Source organism: Microtus oregoni, unplaced genomic scaffold (genome assembly GCF_018167655.1).
Source record: "Microtus oregoni isolate MIOR12 unplaced genomic scaffold, Mior012 000057F_ref0000458, whole genome shotgun sequence".
Taxonomy (NCBI): Eukaryota; Metazoa; Chordata; class Mammalia; order Rodentia; family Cricetidae; genus Microtus; species Microtus oregoni.
The window spans coordinates 4,988,811-5,012,215 of NW_024543833.1; the positions used below are offsets into that span (position 1 = coordinate 4,988,811).

Here is a 23,405-nt window from a genome sequence, read left to right on the forward strand (position 1 = left end):
ATACAAGAATATTATTGGAAAATAATGTGTGTATGTGTTATGTTCACATACAAATAAGCATATAAGCATTGTGTGTATACATTTTAAAATAGAGATACAATACAGGTCCAGTTCTCCATATATTAGACTTGCCTTAAGGTATAATCCTACTTTTGGAAAACTTCAAAGAAAAATCATCTTCCTTAGAATATTACTTAAATTGAATAGAGTGTTTAAAATTACAAATAACTTTAAGTAGATCTTTATAAATCAGACAGTCATATCATAGAATAATTTGCATTTAATGAAAGCCGTATGGGATATCAAATACAAATCACATACTAATGTTTTAAGTATTATTTAGGTGTATTGTGCTCACCTTAAATCCAGAATGATTTTACTCTGAGCTCTTGAAATAATTATGTCCATAACAACCTATTTGCAACTGTGGTTTGATGCTAATATTCCTTCTATATACAAACTTGGGAAACACCATTTATACCATTACAGATCCATGATATTTCTCCCCTTAAGCTCAATTATCTTAAATTGCATCCTCAAATAAAATTTACTCATTGAGAAATAAATAATTCATTCCTACATTTTTATTTCTGTGAAATCTGTAAGATAATATGGGTGTCTAACAAGCATGGATTAGCCCATTACTAACCAGCTTATTGTTCCACTATTATTCCAGATATGAATTAGTTAGCTTATTACTGGGAATGGCTAATCACTGTCTGCTTGCCTCTTTAACGGTTTGCAGGAACCTATATTCAAAAATGTAACTTGCATTTCTTCCATTGTGGCAGAAATAAGTTAAATACATCTGGGAATTTAACTATATTATGCTCCAAAAGATTTGTAGCTGCACCTGATATTAACCTCAAAAATGTCATGCATCCTTCCTTTTGATTTGAACTGGCGCAATAACAGAAATCAGTAAATCAAATTTGGCACAGCTTATGCTTTTCTCTGCCCTGCCTCATGACTTGTACTCAGGAACACCTGCTACATTTCTAGACAATTTGGCCATGGTTTCAAAATCCTTAAGGAGCCAGAAAGTACTGCACACTTGAAGATTTGCTGTGATTTCAGCTTTCCCCCATAATGTATCTGGGAACTGATATTCTTTATAGTTAGTAAGTGGAGTCATTGATTTTCAATACAAATCCACAGTGTTATAAAATGTACAGGATTTGACCCCTTGTTTTCAATGCCTGGAACATGTATGGATGTATTGATTTAGATATGAGAAATTTGGAAATGTTTTAATGTTTCCCTTTTGTGTGGTATAATTGAAGGGCAGAAATGCAACTTTTAATTTTTTACAAAGCTCTGTTCATCAGACAGGTGTTTCGTTGTGTTTGGCGTGTATTTTTTACTATGATAATGGGACATCTGCAATAACCAAGTCATTCACATTTCTAAGGATTTTAAATTGTAGGCATCATATTGCTGGGAGAACCCATATCAACTAAGTTTTAAAATGATGTTTTTAATTTCCTCATGATCTTCAGAATAAGTTGTTTGGAATTGAATTGAAGAATGTTCTCATACTTCATGGCCAAAACAAAATAAAGACAATGATAATTGTGTATTCATATTTTATGGACTAAAAACTGGAAACAGCATTGTAATCAAATAACAAGGCTAGCATGAGGGAAACCATGCTGCTTGTGAGTGATATACCATCTTTACCGTATGATATATGAAATTAGAAATAGAAGAGAGCTATTACAGCAGTTAATGATTCTGAGTTGGCAGAGTAATAACAAGCAGAGTAATCTGTTTTAATGATAGCATTTTATGACTAAAGATAGATAGTACTTTAGAACAGTTTTATACTTAAATGTATTTGGATTCATATACAAACACACTGACATGGCAGACAGAGACTGTGTTTTAGGGTCCCACCAAATATAATAGAACTCACATGATACATGACATGTAAAGCCTTTCTTTCTGAGTAGAGATAACCATTATATAAGAGGTCAACTGCCAGTTGAGGGGATTACACCTACTACACTCCTGATGTTCTGTCTCCTAGGTTTGTTCCAATTATAGACTCCATGATGTCATCTTTGGTGTGCTTTTGTGGGTCTCACTCCAGTATATGGTTCTATGAATGATCAATGCTACTGAAAATGATTATTTGCCATTCGTTAGAAAAACAACAACCACTTAAGAAATTTTGTTTACAAATGGTGTTGGCATAACTGGATATCAACAGGTAGGAGAATGAAAATAGATACATATCTATACCCATGCATAAATTTCAAGTCCAAATGGATTAAAGACCTTAATATAAATCCAACCACACTGCACCTGATAGAAGAGAAAGTGGGTAGTAATCTTTAGTGCGTGGGCACAGGAGACCACTTCCTAAATATAACTCCAGTAGCACAGACACTGAGAGCAACAGTAAATTAATGGGACCTCCTGAAACTGAGAAGCTTCTGTAAAGCAAAGGACACAGTCAATAAGACAAAAAAGGAGCCTATTGAATGGGAAAAGATTTTCACCAACCCCACATCAGACAAATATATAAAGAACTCAGGAAATTAGACATCAAAATTCTAAATAACCCAATTAAAAATGGGGTACAGAACTAAACAGAGAATTCTCAACAGAAGAGTCTCAAATGGCCAAAGATACTTAAGGAAATTTTGATCATCCTTAGCCATCAGGGAAATGCAAATCAAAACAACTCTTACACCTATCAGAATGAATAAGATCAAAAACATCAATGATGGCTTATGCTGGAGAGAATGTGAAGTACGGGGAATGCTTTCCTTTCATCTTAGTTAACTAAAGAAATAAATACATTTATATATTAATATTATATTAACATTATAAAATACAATATTAAAATATGTTTAAGTAGGCCTATCTAGATGATTAGACTGAGAGATATCCCAAAGTTTATACCTATCATAGAAAAGCATGGCAAAAATCAAAACAAAAGCCATGAGTCCCTATGTATGTGTGTATGTATTCTTCTGCTTATACACACACATATATGTGCAGCTATGTATGCATGTATGTGCACAAACACTGTGAAGACCAGAGGTGAACTGTGGGTGATGTTCCTCTTGTACCACATATCTTGCTTTATCAAACAGTGTCTGTCACTGGCTTAGAATTCTTCAAAGAAGGTGATGTGGCTGGTCATTTCATCCAATATACTATCAGGGAGATACTTATAGAGTGGTGGGTGTGTCGCCAAATAGCTATATGTTGTTGTTTTACTTAAAATTAATGACTCAGATAGATTTTGAACTTAAAATATGTAAAACAAAAATAGATATGTGATTAAAAGAAATACAGTCTCCTGACTCAAAGCCAAATGAATGGGAAAAAAAAAGAATTCAGCTGTTCAAGGGTAACTCCATTCATAGTCTTCATTCATAGTATAAAATGCCATTTCAGTCAAGGTTAAACCAGATAAGGAGAAAACATGTAGAATTATGTACCTTATTTTAACTTGATCGTTATCCCTTAAGAGCCTGTTTCTTTTCTAATGAAATTCAGAAAGGGTTGGATGCAAATGGGAGCATAGATGATGAGGAACTTGGAGAAGGAGAGGAAGGGGAAGCTGTATATTATTTGAGAAAACAACTTTTTCAATAAAAGGAAGACAATAAAATCAAAATGTTAATAAACTCTGAAAAACGTGGAAGAAGCTGTTTTTCCTGCAGTATCAAATGTGTGGTCATGATTTAATTCTACTTGTAAAAATGAGTAAGTAGTCCATCTTTTTCATGTGCCAAAACAAGAGAGATACATTTCTCAAAGAATTGCCTGAGGTCATTTTAATCCTGCCTGAGCCTCTCAAGCAGAAGTTAAGAACCAAAGATAGAATGTCTGCTTCAGAGAAATCCATGGTTTGATCTTAAGAGCTTTTCTGATGTGTTTGTTAACTGGTACTCATAGCGTCAGACTGCATGTGGACTGGAGCACCACAAGATGTGTCTTGGAACATGTGATTAGTGTTTCAGTCACTGGAGGCCAAAGCCCAGCCCTGCTGGCAGAGAAAGCTCTTGGTCACAGATGGCCTTTGAGAGCAGTTGTGGAGCAGATGATTGAAACTATTGCTTATTCATTTTGTGTGAAATGGTGTCTAAATGTCTAAGAAAAAATGGAAGAGCATGTTCTTGATGAATTTCTACTCTGGATCAGACAAATCCACTGCAGAAGTTACTATCTCTGTCCATGATTGGGTAAACATGTCTTCTTGGAGCGCTTTCCATACTCATGCTAAAATTTCTTCGGAGACATCTGTCATGCCTATTTTAAACAATCAATAATGGTGCTATGGCTAGCAAGCTGAAATGAGTATAAGCCTTCTATACTCAACAACATGTATATATACAACAAAAGACTCATGTTCACAAACGTCTTTTTGTACCCTTGATGGTGTTCTCTAGAGAACAATTTATCTACCAAATATTTGTGCAAGTTAATTTAGCAAATAGTTTTCTCCGATATGGGTAACATACAAGTAAAACTTCAATGTAACAATTCTTAAACAACATCTTATTGGCTCTATTCCCTGTGAGTACAGATTTAGAAACAACATTGCTACAAAGTACTCATAATTTTGGTGAAAATATATCAGTATGAATTTGTCACATGATATAAGCATCAACCCACCCCTCACTGATTTATTTCACTTATTTTATTTTTGATAACAAATAGTGATACTGTTTCATACTGTTGGAGCGAAAAATAGAAAAGAGTTGTAATATCTGTAAGAGCTTCACAACTAATTGAGATCTAAAGAATGAGTGATTTACATTGAGTTATCAATGTCTTAGAAATAATGAATGGTCTTTGGCTTCTCATCATCCCTCATTGTTCGCCATGTTCAGAGAGTCTGGAAGCCAAGGACAATGGCATGGGATTTTGATCCTACTTAATGTGCTGGCTTTGTGGGAGCCTAGCCAGTTTGGATGTTCACCTTCCTAGACATGGATGGAGGGGGGAGGACCTTGGACATTCCACAGGGCAGGGAACCCTGACTGCTCCTTGGACTGGAGAGGGAGGGGGAAAGGAGTGGGGGGAGGGGGAGAAAGGTGGGAGGAGGGGGAGGGAAATGGGAGGCTGGGAGGAGGGGGACACTTTTTTTTTCCTTTTCTCAATAAAAATAAAATAAAATAAATTTACCAATAAAAAAATAAAAAAAAGAAATAATGAATGGTTCTTTAAAGAATATTGACATGTAGGAACTAGAGAAAATACTGAGTTTCACTTAGAATATATTGTATGCATCTCTACTATAACAAAGAGATTGCACATACTGAGTGGCTTTATAAATAATGGTAGGTGATTTGGCTCATCAATCTGAAGGCTGAGGGCATAGTACCAGTAGGTGGTGAGAGTCACCCATGAAGGACTATGGAAAAGCAAGCAAATGTACAAAAGAAAAATCCTGCCAGACTCATTCTTTATATCAGGAGCTCATTCTTAATAATCCCCTTGCCACAACAACATTAATTCATGGTTGATGGCAAATGTTTTGTGATTTAACCACATTGTCATGGTCTCTTCTAAATGTAAAAATGACTATGAAAGTTCAACATGAGTATTAGAGGAAACAATAAAATCACAGCAACAAGAATTATTTGCTTTTTAGCAATTTGTCAGGTTTTTAATTGCCTTTGAGACTTGGGGGAAAAGAAAAGGTTTTCAGATTAGAAACGTAAACCCATAAAACTGATAATCTATGAGGCCTCTCTACTACATCTGTAATCTCTGTTATTTCTAAAATAATCTCTGTAGATAATATAATACACCCAAATATTTTATTATAGTCACCTCAGTTCTCTCTACTGTGGGATGTGGCAAAGTAAAATATTCTGAAAGGGTGATTTCAAAATATAAAATCTGTGCTTATTTTCTCCTGAAATTTAGTTACTTTATATTCTTCTTCCTTGGCCCAATGTAAACATCATCACTGACCTTGAATGGATGATGGAAACATAAATTTTTAAGCTGACTGTTCTTGATTTATAGGCAGGGCTCCTCAGAACAGTGAGGAAAATGATTCTTGCTATTTTTGATTATTTCTTCATCATTCATATTTTATATTCTGAATATACCCTGAGGCTATTTTCAATGATACATTTTTATAAACTGGAAAAGTACACAAGAATTTATAATTTATGAAATATAATTTCAGTTCCTGCTATGTTATTTCTCCTCCTATAATCAAATAACAATGATTACCAAAACAATCACAATATTTAAAACATGCCAATTATTGTCATAAAATTTTCTAAAGCTGTGGAAACTCTTATTGTTCAGTAACATTTATTTTTCTTGTGAAAAATTCTTTCATAGGATTGGAGAAAGGGAGTCAGTACAGTTTCCAAGTGGCGGCCATGACTGTCAATGGCACTGGACCACCTTCCAACTGGTACACAGCGGAGACCCCAGAGAATGACCTAGATGGTAAGACCTGAGTTTCTAGTTCTTAGCTACTTCAGCGTATTGGTCATGTAGGAATGCTAATATACTCCATTTCTAAGAGTGTTTTTTTACCTCTGTCTTCAGATGTACAACTAAAGAAAATGGTTTTGTGAAGAGTCTTCTTAAGGCTTATATACAGTTTAGTTACATTGATTGTGCATTCATTCCTGTGCTCGTGCTTTTGCATAATTGGAATAGTTTTCTGATATAGTATTTTGAACTATTGACCTAACTTCTTTCTTCACAAGAACTGCTTCATTTTCTGACAGTAATAACAATATATATCAATCTTCTCTGAATTTTTAAGAATGCTTCTTCAAAATGCATGTATTTTTGATTTGCTTCTAATAGCATTCATATTTGATACTATTTGTTGTGCTAAAAAGAAAAACTATATAATTTGTTTAATTGAGAGTTATCTTGATACTTTATTAGTTAAGACATTAGGGTTCATACAAAATGTGTATAACAATAAATTAAATAGAAGCAGAGTCATAAGAATAATAAGATGAGACGTTCTTCTTGATATGAAAGCATCATGGTTGAATGGAAAATTAAGAAAACTGAGTAAAGGGAAATAAAAAACAAAGTTCAAGTTATAAAGTACATAGATGCTACATATAATATGAATTAAAATAAAAAGTAAATGAGTAATGAAAATAAGAGTGAAAAGTAAAACAAAATCTGTGTACTTAAAGTTAGGTGTTCAAAACTAAAATAAAAAAAAACAGAATTAAAATTGAAGCCCATTTATGTGTTGAAAATTTGATCATACAAGACTTCTTAGTAAATAAAGAGCAGTGATAAACTCTTAGTTCTTAAATTAGGAAATGATATTCTCTGAGGAAAAATAAATGATAAAGAAGTGTGCATCTCTTCCCCTCTCCCTCTTCTTCTTTTTTTCTTCTCTGAGCCATCAACATTCCTTTTCTATTCTTTCCAATAGACTCAAATATTTGCACCTACATCCTTGAACACTTTTTTATCCTTGTTTCCCTCCATACTTTCATCTTATCTTTGTAAAATTAGTCATTGTTATTCATGCATGTACAGATTTGATCTAACAAACACAATTGTGATATCAATAAAACAATGAGCAGATGATGTTTCCACAATGGTGATGCTCACTTCCAAGTGGGACTATAGCTGTTGTATTCTTTCTTTCCTCTCTCATTATCTTGACTAAATACCCAGCAAGAAGCAACTTAAAGGAAACAGGACCTGTTCTGCCTTCGTCATCTCTTGAAGAAAGAATGGAACAAGAGCAGGTGCAGAAGAGCTAGTCACATTGTAATACACTCAGGCAGCAGAGAGTGAGCAGGATGACGCAAGACCCACCCATTTAACTCAGTTTCTCCAGCAAAGCTCTAAGACCTGAAGCTTCTTGCCAAACAGCTGAGAATCAGATGTTCAGACAAATGAGCTTTTGGTTGTCATTTCACTTATAGACCAACACATCCATTCAAAGAGCAGTTTATAAAATCCTGTTTTATGAAAAGTATAGCGTGCTGTTCTAAGGAGCAGACAATGAGAAAGACTTTTTTTTTCCCTTCATGTTCGAAGTGTAACAGAGATGTAAAAGGCCAAATTGTAGAAAATGATCTTTATTATAGAGCAAACCCGGTTGAATTTTATTACTACCATATAGGCCAAAAGAGAATAGATGAATAAATGAGGAAAGAAAGTTTGAAATTAAAACTCACTCTTGAGGGATGAAATGTTGATGACTTAGTAGCATCGTAGCCTATGGGAGGCTAACACAGGAAGAGCATGGGTAGTTTGAGGCTAGCCTAATCTACAATTGCAGACCAGTAATTGAAGATAACACACACAATAATAAACCTAGTACTTGAAGTCTAATGATAATTTGTTATAAAATTGGAATTAGTAACAGTATAAGGGGCAGAGAGTAATAAATGCAGGCTTTACTTTAGCATAGGCAGCATGCTATTACAACACTGAATTTTTAAACTTGCAACTGAAACACATGATTAAGTTTGTATACAAATTGCTTCTAATTCTGACAAGATTGATTTTTGACCAGATTTCAAACATGTTGAATTTTTAAGTATTAATGTTCCCTTAAAATCAGTAATTATTTTATACTAAACACATTGCTAATTTTTAAAAAAGTATTATAATTATAATTCCATCTTAGAAAGATTGCACAAAAGCATAAAAATGTACTCCATGCCACCAACATAGATTTAGCCATTACTAGAGGTTTATACAAAATAACTATATTAAAATATTTCCTTGTTATATATAACTGACACAAAGTCCATTTTTTCACAAGGTTCATATATCATTAATATATCAGAGAATAGTTCATAAGAATATATGTGTACAAAGTAGTTCTTTTTCTTTCAAGCAAAATAATAAAGTCTCTGCTAACAAGGAGTACACATTTTATTCAGCTGGAGATGGGTAGTGATAAATACTTTTAAAAAGCAGGGCTATATGATGGCTAACCATTAAGAGTGTATGCTGCCCTTCTAGGGATTCTATACCCCAGCCCTCACAGTGGGATCTTCACAATCACCTGCAATTCCAGCTGTCAGGGGCATCCGATACCTCTGGCATTAGTGGGGATGTACATTCAGGGACACACATCAGTTTGCATACACAGGCACATAAACAGACACATCACTTAAAATAATAGAGGTTTTCTTAGAAAGAAATTATAGAGAGACTAGAAAGGACTACAGAGTATCACTTTTTATGGAAGGAAATCTCTCCAATTAGGTACACCATAGTCCAGGCTATAAGAAAATGAGGGGGCAACCACAAGAGTACAACAGACGACAGTCTTCTGCCACAAGAGGAGCCCTCATGCCCACAAACTAGAGCTCCATTAGCCAAGACATCAATGAAATTGGGCTTACGAGTGCTATCACCTGTTAGGTTTAAATAATTATATGCCATTAACATGCTTAATTTTTCTATCTTACTTCAGGAAGAATGTTCGGATTTTGTGTGTGTGTGTGTGTGTGTGTGTGTGTGTGTGTGTGTGTGCTGTTCTTTTTTAATACTCTTACCCAATTTCATGAAGTAGATAATATTAGCTTTAGTTCAGAGAAATGTAACAACCTAAAATCATTCACTAAATTGATCAGGTCAGCTAAGAACCCATAGGTAGAACTCAAAGTCTGCTTCTCTGAATTCATGCCCAGTGCTCAGTGCAAAGACTCCACTGACCCCACAGCTGTGGATGTAGGTAGAAATTTATGAAACAGATCTGCAGTGATTCAAGGCAAACGATTCTAAGAAGTGAGATCATATCACTTACCCAAACCTAGAGGCTATATCTCTTACTAGAAGGAGTTCAAATAAATGGACCAGAAGTGCAGGGGATCCTATAAAATACCTGCAGTGGAAAGGACTCTGCATTTGACACATGTGCTCTTTCTCTGACTCTGAGTGAATCAAATTCCAAGTGAATCCAATGTAGAAAACCACAGCTTTCTTACTGAAACACAACCTTCCCTCAATTATATGCTTTTTTTCATGCTTGTGTCTCCTCTGTGTGAACCACTTCCTATCTCTCTTATAGTCAATGATCTGGATGCAGTTCTCATGAGTGGAGCCATATGAAATGCTTATACTTATTGAGCTTTTCCACATTCTACTTCTAAGTTGTTCCCTCTTCTCAATGAGGTATTCCTCCTTGCATTTTCCTTATTTCACTATTGATGCAAGGATTAGGAAATGTAATGACCACACAGATTGGAAACTGTTTCATTCTATAGAGCAGTGCTAAAAACAGTCATTAGGAAAAAGGTGCTTTGACAAGTATGATTAAACAGAAAAGCTCTCCGATATTCTTTAAAAAAGCATTCCTTTAGTATATTACCACAACCATTGCTGGTTCACAAAATTATATACTCATTTATGTGAGTGTTGCTGTTTGGTAAGAAATATTTATTTTTGTTTTCTTTGTCTGAGAGTTTGCCAACATGTATGGTGTATTTGTGTGCAGCGTCTGTATGCCTGATGCCTGTGGGCGCCATCAGAAGGCATTGGGTGCCCAGGGAAAAGAGTTCCCAGTGGGCTGTGATTCCATGTCAGTGATGGGAAGAAAAGGAGTCCTCTGGACAGTGATGAAGTTCTCTTAATCACTTAAGCATCTCTAGCTCTGTAGATGCTACTCTTTCACCCATTCTTTACCTAACACCGTTCAGTCTTGCATAATTTTCATTCTTCTATAAATTCATCCTGATGGTAATTTATGAAACAACTTTTTTCCCTTCTCACAATACACATTACTAATGTGAATACAAAGAGTAAATACAAAAAGATGTTAGTGGAATGGGTACTACTTGACTTAGTGATGTTACAGAATATGATACCAGATTGTTTGAAACATAATGGACACTAACAGATTTCAGAGAATTTAGTTATTTTAAAATGACAAGATTTACTTTCTCTATGAAACAATGTCATTTACTGTAACCCAACTAATGTAGGGTTGTTCTCATTTGATAGTCCATTGTGATTTTTATTAAGTTAAAAATAGAATCAAACTAATTTTGATTTTCTTTTAACTATACTGTTGAACTAACTCGGTTTGGGAAATAACCAGGCTAGATAAAAGATAAAACAATTGTATTTTATTTATTATAAGGGGAAAACTTATGGCCACAAACCCATTTTTCTCCAGGTCCCACAAAGCCATACCCTAACTTTTTCCCACCTCTTAAAGATAATTGGTTGACAAAACTTCCCCATCACCTCCCTTTTGTCTAAATAAGAGCAATCCAAACCCAATATAAAACTATATACAATAGGAACAGATATCAAGTATAAAATTACAACCAACATAAACAATATTAAGCAAGGAACACAAGATAACTGTTTTATTAAACATTTTATCCAAGGAGTCTAAGTCTTGCATCAGAAATAGGCTTGGCTGAATCATAAGAGGATAGTAACTACAACTATCTAATCTTCAACCGCATCGAATGCCAGAGAAGGGAGATAATATATATTACTTGAGTCAAGCAGTATATGATAGAGATAATTGGCCACCTGAGCAATCCTCCAAAGCCTCATTTGCTATGCTGAAGCAACCAGCTTTAGGTAAGGCCTAGTGTAACTGACAGAGGCAGGAAATATTTCAGAATCGTCTTACCCTGTCTTGACAAGGTTTGGCAGTCCTTTTATTTATTTTTTTTCATCCTGTGGATGGATACCATGTACTTTGTCAGTGGTTGAGGCATGGGCAGTTACTTGCCCAAAAATCAATTGTGCCAAGAGGAAAACAAACTTCAAACTTCAAGTAGAGTGTCTTCGGTGTTCAACTCATGAAAATGACATTCATGCAAGCTTTCAGACTTATATTTGGAAGCTTTGAGGAGAAATCATTTCTGAGTAAGGAAAAAATATATAGATTTTTCTGTCTTCCCTAAATTATGGATAAGGGGCAGACAATCATTCTAAAAGAACATTTAAAATGGAAAGTATTGGTTTTTTTTATTTTTTTTATTTTTTTTTTAATTTATTTATTTATTAAGGATTTCTGCCTCGTCCCCACAACCGCTTCCCATTTCCCTCCCCCTCCCCCGATCAAGTCCCCCTCCCTCATCTGCTCGAAGAGCAATCAGGGTTCCCTGACCTGTGGGAAGCCCAAGGACTGCCCACCTCTATCCAGGTCTGGTAAGGTGAGCATTCAAACTGCCTAGGCTCCCACAAAGCCAGTACGTGCAGTAGGATCAAAAACCCACTGCAATTGTTCTTGAATTCTCAGTATTCCTCATTGTCCGCTATGTTCAGCTAGTCCGGATTTATCCCATGCTTTTTCAGACCTAGGCCAGCTGGCCTTGGTGAGATCCCAATAGAACATCCCCATTGTCTTAGTGTGTGGGTGCACCCCTTGTGTGAGGTAGGTAAGCCAGACCCAAAAAGAGGAACATGGGATGTACTCACTCATATTTGGTTTCTAGCCATAAATAAAGGACATTGAGCTTATAATTCATGTTCCTAGAGAAGCTAAATAAGGTGAATCCAAAGACAAACACATAGGCATCCTCAGGAATATTAACCTTCATCAGGCGATGAAAGGAGACAGAGACAGAGACCCACACGGGAGCACCGGACAGAAATCTCAAGGTCCAAATCAGGAGCAGAAGGAGACGGAGCACGAGCAAGGAACTCAGGAAAGTATTGTTTTTACATAATGAAAGAAATCGGTAATGTAAGAGGCCTGGGATATTAGCACTCTTGGCATATATCTCCTTTCTCGAATCTCCTAGAGAGCTCCAGACAGATGTGTTCGTGACCGTGGTTCTGATCCTTGAGTCATTTAGCAGAAGCAGTGCTGATTCAGCTGCCTCTTTTATCATTCTTGGACTCTGGAACTTCTCTTTCTTTCTCTAATTGGCTTAACCTGTGTGAAAGCAAATAGGAAGTTGAAGAGCTACTAGAATCCTCATGGATTGTCCTCTTAATTAGAACATTTTGTTAAATTAATTATAAGTCCAAACTTTATTGTTTGTCGATGGTTCTGTTGAAATCACTTTGCTATTACTGGCAGCTGGGACATTTTGAAATATTTGTTTTGTGCCGCCAATTTTCAGCTTAAAAGAATCCAAGATAATTAGAATTCACCAAAGTTCTTTGTTAACAGAGGTTTCTATCCATCCAGGTCCCACATTGGTTTAGTCCCCAATAATCACACAGAGGTCTACATTAATTAAAAACTGATTGACCTAGTAGCTCTGGCTTCTTATTAACTCTTATAACGTATATTAGCCCATAATACTTGTCTGTGTTAGTCATGTGGCTTGGCACCTTTTCTGGCAAAACAGTCACATCTTGCTTGCTCTATTTCTGGCTTCCTTTGTGTGTGGATGTCCACTGTAGACTGACTTTTCCCAGAATTCTCCTGTTCTCCTTGTTTTGCCTCTACTTCCTGCCTCGCTACTGGCCAATCATCATTCATTTAAAATAAAAGTGACAGGGCACAGACCATTGTGCCACAGCAGTTCTTACGTAAATGCCTTACAAAAAGAAATAAATAATTGTATATGAAGTTCAGGAGGTATTATTCAAGAAACCAAGCCTGGAGATCAGTTTATCCTTCCCTTATAAAGGATAGAATCAGGTGGTCGTCGCCATACATCATCAATAATGATGTGATATAAAATCAAACATTTCTCATGAAGTGGAGTAGCTTGGCTAGCAAAACACCAGCAGTGCAGAAACTCCTAAAGTATGGCAATGATGAATCAAAAATTGGCATCTGGGAACTACTCTAGCTTCCTGCCCTCAGGAAATAGGCAACTATCCCCTTAATCATGACGATGAATTCATTGGATATTCATTTCATTGGAGATATCTGTAACAAGGCAACTCTGTGTTTTGGAAAGAGCATAGTATGTGACATGATCTGAGTGCATTGATAAAGAAGGAACAGAAGTTCAAGCTTAGTTTCAGAAGTACGATAAGAGTTATGTTGATGAGTCTACCTTCTAAGTGGAGACACTGGATAGTTACATAAGAATTACTTCATAAAATAAAAGATCCCTTAGAAGAATTACTAGGCAAGATAATGTGATTTTTAATAAACAAAAAAATTGGAGAAAACAAAGAACGGTAGAAATGTATGAATTATGATATGTTGTAGCCAGGTCACTCCTCAAATAGCTTAGCATGAATCCCTTGAAAACCCATCATTTTCATGTCAGAAGATATAGGCATGAGTAATGTAGGGTTCTGAGATGGTCAGATTATCATCAACAATCATGAACTGTTTTTAGGGCTATCATAAATTGGATTTCAAATTTTAAGGTCATATAAACCAATATGTGAATGGTGTTACTAAACTAATAATCCACACTAATGTGATACACAATATGTTTGTAAATAGAAAAATATACTTATAAATAGTTCATTGCTCCAAGTAAAATAAATGTATGTTGACTCACAAAAGAAATTTTTAGGACCTGATAAACATACTAGCAGGTTTGATGTTTTCTTTACTGTATTAAACATATTTATTGATATCCTGTATATAAAACTGATTTTCATTTTTTGCCAAGCTATATTTGCTTATTATTAGTTTAGTTAAAAAATTAAAGCATGTGCCAGATAAGTGTAAATACATCTAAGTAAATAATTATAGGTTAGTATAAGGAGTAGGGTTTACAACAACAGTAAAAGCATATTTTCTCCTGGAAAATTACCTTGACATTCATGTTGTATTTGATGGGTGAAGAAATAGGCAAATAATATGTCAAGAAATGAAATTATTTTCATGGCCTTTTGGTAGGAACCATCGATGATAGTGAGCTGATTTTTGACAAGTAAGTTTAGAAAAATCTATTCTCAACTGCTGTTATAGTACAATTTAAGATCTGAGACTCTTACTGTAATTCAAGTGGAGTTCATTTTGTAAAAGGATTGGAGTAGGCAAAGGCAAAACTAATTTTTCTAAGAAATTGAAAGTCTGCTTCAGCTCTTAGCTAAGTGGCTGTTCAGAATTCCAGAGCAAAAGTCTATAAAGGAAAACAGAGATGATTTCAAGTTGGAAAAATGTTCAAAATTCCAAGTAGCCGGGTCTTGTGTCTTGTTCTTAGACAGTAAACTTTAAATTGTTCATAGAATATTTGATGTCCTTATGTCCTGCTGTGGTGAAATGATCAATTATTCTGTAATACACACCACACACACACACACACACACACACACACACACACAATGGCTATGGATTCTTATTCATTAAGTTTTAACCCTACTCTAATTATTGTGTAAGCATGCTCCAATTATTGTGTAATCATGAAAGAGTAAATCATTTATGCAATACTTAAGTGTGGTCATATAAAAGAATGCATCTCAATAGTCAGTTTTAATATATTGAACTTTAGCCTTTGGCTATAGTTTGTTTTGAGAGAATAACAAAATATTCCCACTGTTTCTTATGACACGTTTGTTTGATTGTTTGTGATGATAAAGTCTTGTTTGCTATAAACAAGAAGGGATATTCACCTCTGATACAACCGGGAAAATATTTTCAAATTTGCTAAAGAGTGCATCATGTACTTATAGAATATTATATAATATTAGCAAAAATTGTAAAACAGTCATTGATGTTTTTAAAATTCATGTTAATAGGAATATAGTCAGCCTTTAAAATGTTTATTGTTTTGATAAGAAACTAAGAGCAGGTATTATTCTCAATTATGATCTAAATTCTAAAGAGGCTGGCAAAGGTAACTACGATTTCAGGTATTAAAATGCTGAGTATAAACGGAGACTACTCTTTCCTTTCTCATCCACCCAGACCCAAATAATCACACAAAACTATATTAATTACAACACTGCTTAGCGAACAGCTTAAGCTTATTCCTACCTAGTTCTTATATCTTAAATTAACCCATTACAATTATTTTATATTTTATCATGAGTCTCATCTTGCTTCTTGGGTGGCTTTATGGCATCTGCATGACCCCACATTCTTTCTCCTTGCATTCAGTTCAGCTTTCTTGCCTACTTGCTGTTCTGCCTCAGGCCAAAGCAACTTCCTTATTAACCAATGGTCATAAAAGATATTCATAGCATACAGAAGAGAATCCCATATCAGTAGAGATTTCAGTTGGAAAAATGAAACAATCTTTTAAAAACATATCATTTCTAAAAGTATTACTATTTTTAAGAAAATAATGATTGGATATTTGGAAAGTCCAAGTAAATACATTAAAACCTTTGGAAATAAATCGAAAATTTTATAAGCTAGTAGGTATCTTATATATAAATACAAAAGCTACTTTCCCCTTAAGTAGCAATGATAGCATTTACTAATTACATTCAATATTAAAAAGAAGGAAGCAAAAATAAAGCTAATATAATATATGATATTTAGCTAAATTTAACAAGAAATGGATGAATATGTTCAAAGAAAACATTATAGTTTTATAAAAATATAAAATGAGATATGAGAAAACAGAAAATGTACATATATACATAACACATACAAAAACCCGCACAGAGAATATTCATTTCCAGATGACTATGTTAGTACTGTGTAAATATTAATTCTTATCAAATCAATTATTAATTAAATGCAATTTCAGTCATAGTCAACTTTATGTGAAAAATAAATGTAAAAGAGCTACTAATGCCTGAAGCTTTTGAAATTTGTGTGCTTTCTACCAAAAAGATTTAAGGGACATACTTTCTTTTTTTTTCTTTTTCTTTTTACTGATTTTATTGAGCTATACATTTTTCTCTGCTTCTCTCCCTTCCTCTCCCCTCCCCTCCCCCTTCAACGTTCTCCATGGTCCCCATGCTCCCAATTTACTCAGGTTCTAATCAACTTATCACACTTTCTACACATTTTAGGTGTATTGTCTCTTTGGGTCAAACTCTTCTCCCTAGACTAATACCAAGAACTGTGCTTTGTCTTCAACTTCTCAGTGTTTTATCCATTCCATGTTACCCAGGAGTTGGGAGTGTGACTATATAAATACAGCTGGGAATGCATACGAATTGTAAATAGCTCACATTTTGATTCTTTCCTCATATCTACTGCTATAGTCACAAAGAATTAATTACAGTTAGAAGTATACATTCTTCTATTTGTTACACTTTTCTAACACATAGGACATTATCACCCTTCCCTCCTGTTATGAATTTAAAACAGCACTGGAAATTTATATGTCCATTTATAGCTCACACACTGCATGCTTCCTATAGGAGCTATGAAAGTGGCCCAATACCAAGGCACACACTTACATGATGCATCATGAGCTTTTTGTTTCTTTGAAAATATATGGCAAAAGCTTAGACATAGCTGCTGGTTATCTAAAAAGTGCCTTGACTTAGAATTTTAAAGATGCAGTGATATAGCTTGAAATCACAGTTTGGATGCCCTTTTAGTAAAAAAGCATCAAAGATTCCATTTAGCATACTATTTGGTAAAGACTAGAGCCTACTCACATCTGCAGATCTTTAAAATGAATGTTTTCTGACAAGTATTTATTCATTTTTTCTTAGAACATGAAACCCAATATGGACAAGTACAACAGAAATGCCATTTATGGGCTACCCATGCATACTTCAACATAATAATAATAATTTAAAAGTGTGCAGGTTTTTGTTAGGGTCCTTTTTAAAACAATAGTTAAACTTTATTAGTACAAACAATTGTGTCTTACACTTAGATTTTTCATAAGCATCATCTCATTCAATAAATTAGAAGCTTCTTATCTCAATACTTCAGCTATTCAACAATCACCTTGAATGAGGTAACCCATTACAGAAAGATAAATGCTTATTTTTCTCTTTAGATATGTGTTTGTGTTTCTCATTTGGAGTATGCACATAGATTAGGAAATTATCCTCACTATAATGTATCAACATGAGTTTATTTTGAACACCTTGCAATTTTTCTCTTAGACGATGGGATGACAGCTAAAGGAACTTAATGTTTCCCAAACCTCACATAGCTGGCTAACTAACACTCAGTGAATTTTGTGCCATGTAACTGCTAAAATCTATGATAGCATCAAAGTTGAGAACATGATAGAAAATAATAATTAAGAAATCTATATGGTAGAGTTTAAAGGTAAATAAACAAGCTATATTCATGATTTATGGAGAAAGCGGCCTAAGGAGATAAAGTCTCTCTATGGAATAAGGCCCTGCCAAGTGGGCATGAACACATTAGTATGTATTAATCGTGCCAAAGAAGAGAGAACATGTATATACCAACTGCCTTTTGTAATATGCTGTATAAAACTATATGCTATCAAGGACTGTAGCAAAATTCTACCAAAAAATGAACCACAAAGTGCAGCACACGAGATGGAGAACAAATGAGTATTTTTCCAAAGCACCAACTTGCTGGCCCTACTTGGCAGTCTATACACAGCAGACGGTATAGAGTAGACCATTTTCATTAAAATATGCCAGGAGAGACAAATCTTTCTGATTACTCGGAAAGGAGAAAAGCATCAATAACTGTATTTCCATTTGATTTTATTTCTACACTATTTTCTTTCTCCCTTAAAATTTTTATCTTGTGGAGACAGTTATAGAAAATTGTGGTAATTTTATATATAATGACAGTTGTGTTTAACATTATAGAAAATACATACTCGATACCCATATGTTTGAACATTATGTGCCAGGAACTGTTCTAGATGCAAGAGTTGAGAATTTATAAAAAGGAATGAGATAAAAAAGCAGTGGAATAATTACATTAAATTGTTAGCATAAAATGTAATAAATCCTACAGGAAAAGTAAGAGAGCATCAATTTGGGAAAGGCTGGCTTCCCTGGTTAAGTTAGAACATGGAGAAATGTGTTCTTCATAACTGTGAGCACACCATGGTCCCATGTGTTGAGGCTCCTCATTATCCTTTATTGCATTAAAAAGTGCTACTCTGTGTGCAATAGTCAAGGCTATCCCATCTCTATAAGATGAGGAGTGTAAATGCATGCTGCTTTTCCATTGAGATATTTACAGGACGTTTAAACCAGTCAAAATTATACGGCCGAGAGGAAGATATCTTTCCTGGCAATGTTAGAACCAGACTTTCTGACCCATAATATATAACCTCCTTGTAATAATTACTAGGCCAGGAAATTGTCCATAATCCAAAACAGCAAATTCAGACTCACCTATTTACTTCTTAATATAAAATAGAAATGGGAAGTTTCCTTTTATTCTTTTGAATGAGACTTCTCCCATACAGATGAATTAAAGGAATATTAATGTGTATCTGGTGTGTTTGAGCACAGCCAAGTATTACTGTGAAGCAGAGATGAGCTGAGTGGTAAGAATGGTCAGAAAAATGAGGGGGCAGAGGCTAAGATCACTGAATGGCCTAAAAGTTTCTGATCTTAAACTGTGGAATGGAACATTTCAGGGTCAAGTTTTGAGCACAGTAGTAACATGATCCTGGTTGCATTTTTATTAATTACTCACATATGCTATATGTATATATTTATACATTTGTTTTAAATACCATCTATTTCCTAGTGGTTTCCTTCTGTGTATGTGTGTTTGTGTGTGTTTATACTTGCGTATGTATAAATGTCTTTCTAAGTATGATCTTTCACCACAAACCAGTCTTACATGTCAATTGCTTCAGTGTTCCCTTTGTACACTTGACTTAAAGAGAATCAATTTAACACAACTCAAAACTGTTTATTTCTCTTAATCTCAATAGGTCCTGCCTGCATTGCTTAATCTAAAATCCTTCAGCACAGCTGTCCACACAAGTGTTAAATCCTTTTGTTTGTCTGTGTGTTCCTTTCCCCATGTTGCCACAAATTTAATAAAGCAATCCATTGAAAACAGCAATCCAATTGAAAATAGATTACAGTTTACATGACTCATCTTTTTTGGGAAACACCTTTCTACATCTTCTTGTCTTGCGTAATGTAGAGTGTTTCTGTGTCTCTCCATCACTTTCAATATCCTTCTCCTCCCTCCATTCCAATTTTTGGTTACACAAATGGTGTGTGTGTGTGTGTGTGTGTGTGTGTGTGTGTGTGTGTGTGCTCCCATGTGCATGCCATGACATATCTGTCCTGGTCAGAGGATAACTTGTGAGAGTTGTTATTTTCTTTCCACTACATTGCTTCTGGGTATCAAGTTCATGTCATCAGCCTTGGTAACAGATGTAGTTACCTTAGCTGAATCATCTTCCTCACCAGTCTCAATTGTGCAAACATAGACATAATGTAAATCTCGCTTTTTTAAAACCAGTCTTCAGTATGCAGTTTGACTGTGTTCGGTATGCTGACTTACTTCTACAACCATCGTCATTGTCCATCTCCACATTGCCTTTTTATCAAGCTGAATGCTAAAGCAATTAAAGGAGAGCTCGCATTCCTTTCTTCTCCCCCTAGCAATTATTCTACTTCGTGCCTCTTTGAATTTGAGTATTCCAATTCATATAAATAGAATGCATTCTGTTCCTTGGTGGCTATATAATTTAACCTATTCGTCACTAAACTCATATTTGCCTGTTCCAAACTCTTCTTCCTCTAGACATTGAAGCATAGTCTATTGATTTGTCACACCTTTACATATCCACCCATTGGCTGACACATGGGTTATTTCTACTTTTGGTCAATTGTAACCAAAGTAATAAATGCTGCTATAAACAAGGGTATGTAGATATTTTATTTCCAAATTGCCTTTCATATGGATATATGAATATACATGTGTATAGTAATATTTAGAAAAGGAATTGTGTAATCAGGTCTAATTCTTTCATTTTCTGGGGTAATTTCCACTGAAACAATACTAACATTCTCCCTAGCTAACTCATTTGAATTTTCTATTTCCCCCTCCATGCTTTGGGTAACTTTGGTTTCTTCAAATACCAAACACATTCCTTAGCAGATCTTTGTAGCTGTTGTTTTTATTGCTTCAAGTTTCACAAATTTGCAAGACTTCATTCACACTCACTTTCGACTGCATGAGGAAAAGTCCTTCGTGTATCACTTACTGAACTGTTAGAAACATGTTTAGCAAGTTCTACTGACTTCTTTGTAAATTCTGTTTGTTTATTCTTGTATTTCTTCCATTGGCAAAATATCTACACTATAATTGGCCTATTATTAGAGACATTGCGTAATGACTGAAATGTCACAGTTTTTAATTCCATAAACACTATTCATCAGTGTAAGCCTATAATCATTACTTAAAGATAAAATATGCATTATAGAAACAAATTCTGTCTCATCATCAAGAATGGCACCAGATTTCCATATCATGATCATTCATGTGTTGGAAAAAAGGGGGAATCATAATTTGGGTATTTCAGGTATTGTGACCTGTCTTTATTTTCAGGTTATCTCAACAAATTATTCTGATAATAACAAATATTTAAAATTAATAAACATTGTAATAAATGTATATATACTTTTTTAAATAAATTATTTTAAAATAATAATTCCTTATGTTTTATTTATGCAGCCACTCTCTGAGCGATAATTATAAAATCTTTCTAGTACTTCTGAGCAGCAAATTTCAAAACTGGATTCCTAGGAAGTGGTGCTCACGTCACATACTTTCTATTTAGAAATCATGAAATTGATATTTTATAGTTCATTTTAGTAATAACTGTTTTGATAACCTATAGGGTCAAATGTATGAGAGAAAGTTCATTCTGAAGAGTAATAGGCAAATTGTCATTCCTGTTTCATATTAAGAAGTAAGTAGGTGGGTATGAATTGGCTCTTGTGAATTATGAACAATTACCTGTTCTAGTTGTTATGATTAGATGGTCATATATTATGAATCAGATATCTTTGTTCTAACATTCCCTTTAGATATGCTTTTCTTCTATCCCTTTGATAGATCTTAGCTTATTGACAAAAATCCTACAAACAACTAGATTGAGAAACATCTGTTTTTATACATCTACAAATCCTGTTTTTATTTTTATTTATTTTTTCTTATCTGACAAAGAAACTCAAGAACATTTCCCAATATTTCCTACATGCATACATGTAATTTTTTGAAAATAGGTTTTCCTCTTGTACAATACATCCAGAATGTAGTTTCCCCTCCATTACTCCCAGCCCCATCCTTCTTTCTCTCTTCCCCTGATCCACTTCCATTCTGTTTCCTCTTCAGAAAAGAGCAGGCCTCTAGGAGGTAACAGCCAAATAGGACAAAACAAGATACAGTAAGACAAGACAAAAGCCCTATGAAATCATCTTGAGGATGCATAGCAGACTAAAAAATATTCCAATTCAATGGTGGATAAGGAGAAGCCCCAAGAGGTCCTGAAAAGCCATTTGAACACTCACTACCATGTGGAGCTATAGCTTTGGTGATTACACTCTCAATATGATTACATAACCAATACAGTGAAATTATTCGATGGCTTCCAGAAAACTGGAGGAATAGTTATGGTTCTAGTAAATTCTTAATATTTTCTTTTATCGTAAAAGATATTAATCATTGTTATTCAAACAATTATATTTTCATGCTGTTGTTTTTTGTTTGTTTGTTTGTTTTTTGTTTTGTTTTTCGAGACAGGGTTTCTCTGTAGCTTTAGTGCCCATCCCAGAACTAGCTCTTGTAGACCAGGCTGGCCTCGAACTCCCAGAGATCCGCCTGCCTCTGGCTCCCGAGTGCTGGGATTAAAGGCGTGTGCCACCACCGCCCGGCTTCATGCTGTTTTAACATAGTCATGAATACAGGGGTGGATTGGATAATGGCTAAGTCAGTAAAGTGCTTGCTATGTAAGAACAAAGTCCTAAACATGGTTCTCTTCCACCATATAAAAGGTGGGCATAGTAGCTTAGTATATGATTGTGGCACATACTAAGGGAGGTGGGGGCAGGAGGAGCACTGGGAATTAGTGGCTCCAGGCTCAGTTAGAGACACTGTCTCAAAAGAAAAATGGAGCAGTGATTGACAATAAGTCAAATAAGTCTCATGTAGGCATCTGCCTCCATATTATCTCTCTCTGTCTTTCTCTCCGCTCTCTCTCACACATACATACACATATACACACTCATGACATAAATGCAGAAAGCATAAATAACATTTAGTAAGCTCCCTTGCTTTCTTGATATAAAATGGGGCAAATTGTTTTGCTTTAATAGTTGTTTCAAAGCTTAAAATATGTTAAACAGAATTTATGGAACACATCGCATCCCAAGGACAGTTGCAAGACTGTACCAACAGGATTGGAAAATATTAACCCATCTGTTACTACTTAACTTAAGGAAATACTTCACAACATTTGTGCTTCTGCCATAAAGGTTTATATCCACATTTTGAGAGATAATTTTTATGATGCCTTTGCATGTTATATAGGAGTCTGTTGGAGAAGGCCGCTTGTTCTTCCCGGTCAGTCAGCTAGTTTAGACCCGAAATAATCACACAGAAACCATATTATTTAAATTACTGTTTGGCCCATTAGCTCTGTCTTCTTATTGGCTAACTCTTACATATTAATTTAACCCATTTCTTTTAATTT

The 23,405-nt window shown here is 34.8% G+C and overlaps 1 protein-coding gene across 1 annotated transcript in view; it reads left to right on the forward strand.

Moving 5' to 3' along the window:
* The window catches only part of Dcc (DCC netrin 1 receptor), a 1,005,453-nt gene that overhangs the window by 833,472 nt on the left and 148,576 nt on the right, over nucleotides 1–23,405 (forward strand). The window contains exon 14 of the mRNA XM_041639231.1: nucleotides 6,325–6,435. Within this exon, the coding sequence (XP_041495165.1) occupies nucleotides 6,325–6,435 (111 nt within the window). The remainder of the gene's footprint in view (nucleotides 1–6,324; nucleotides 6,436–23,405) is intronic.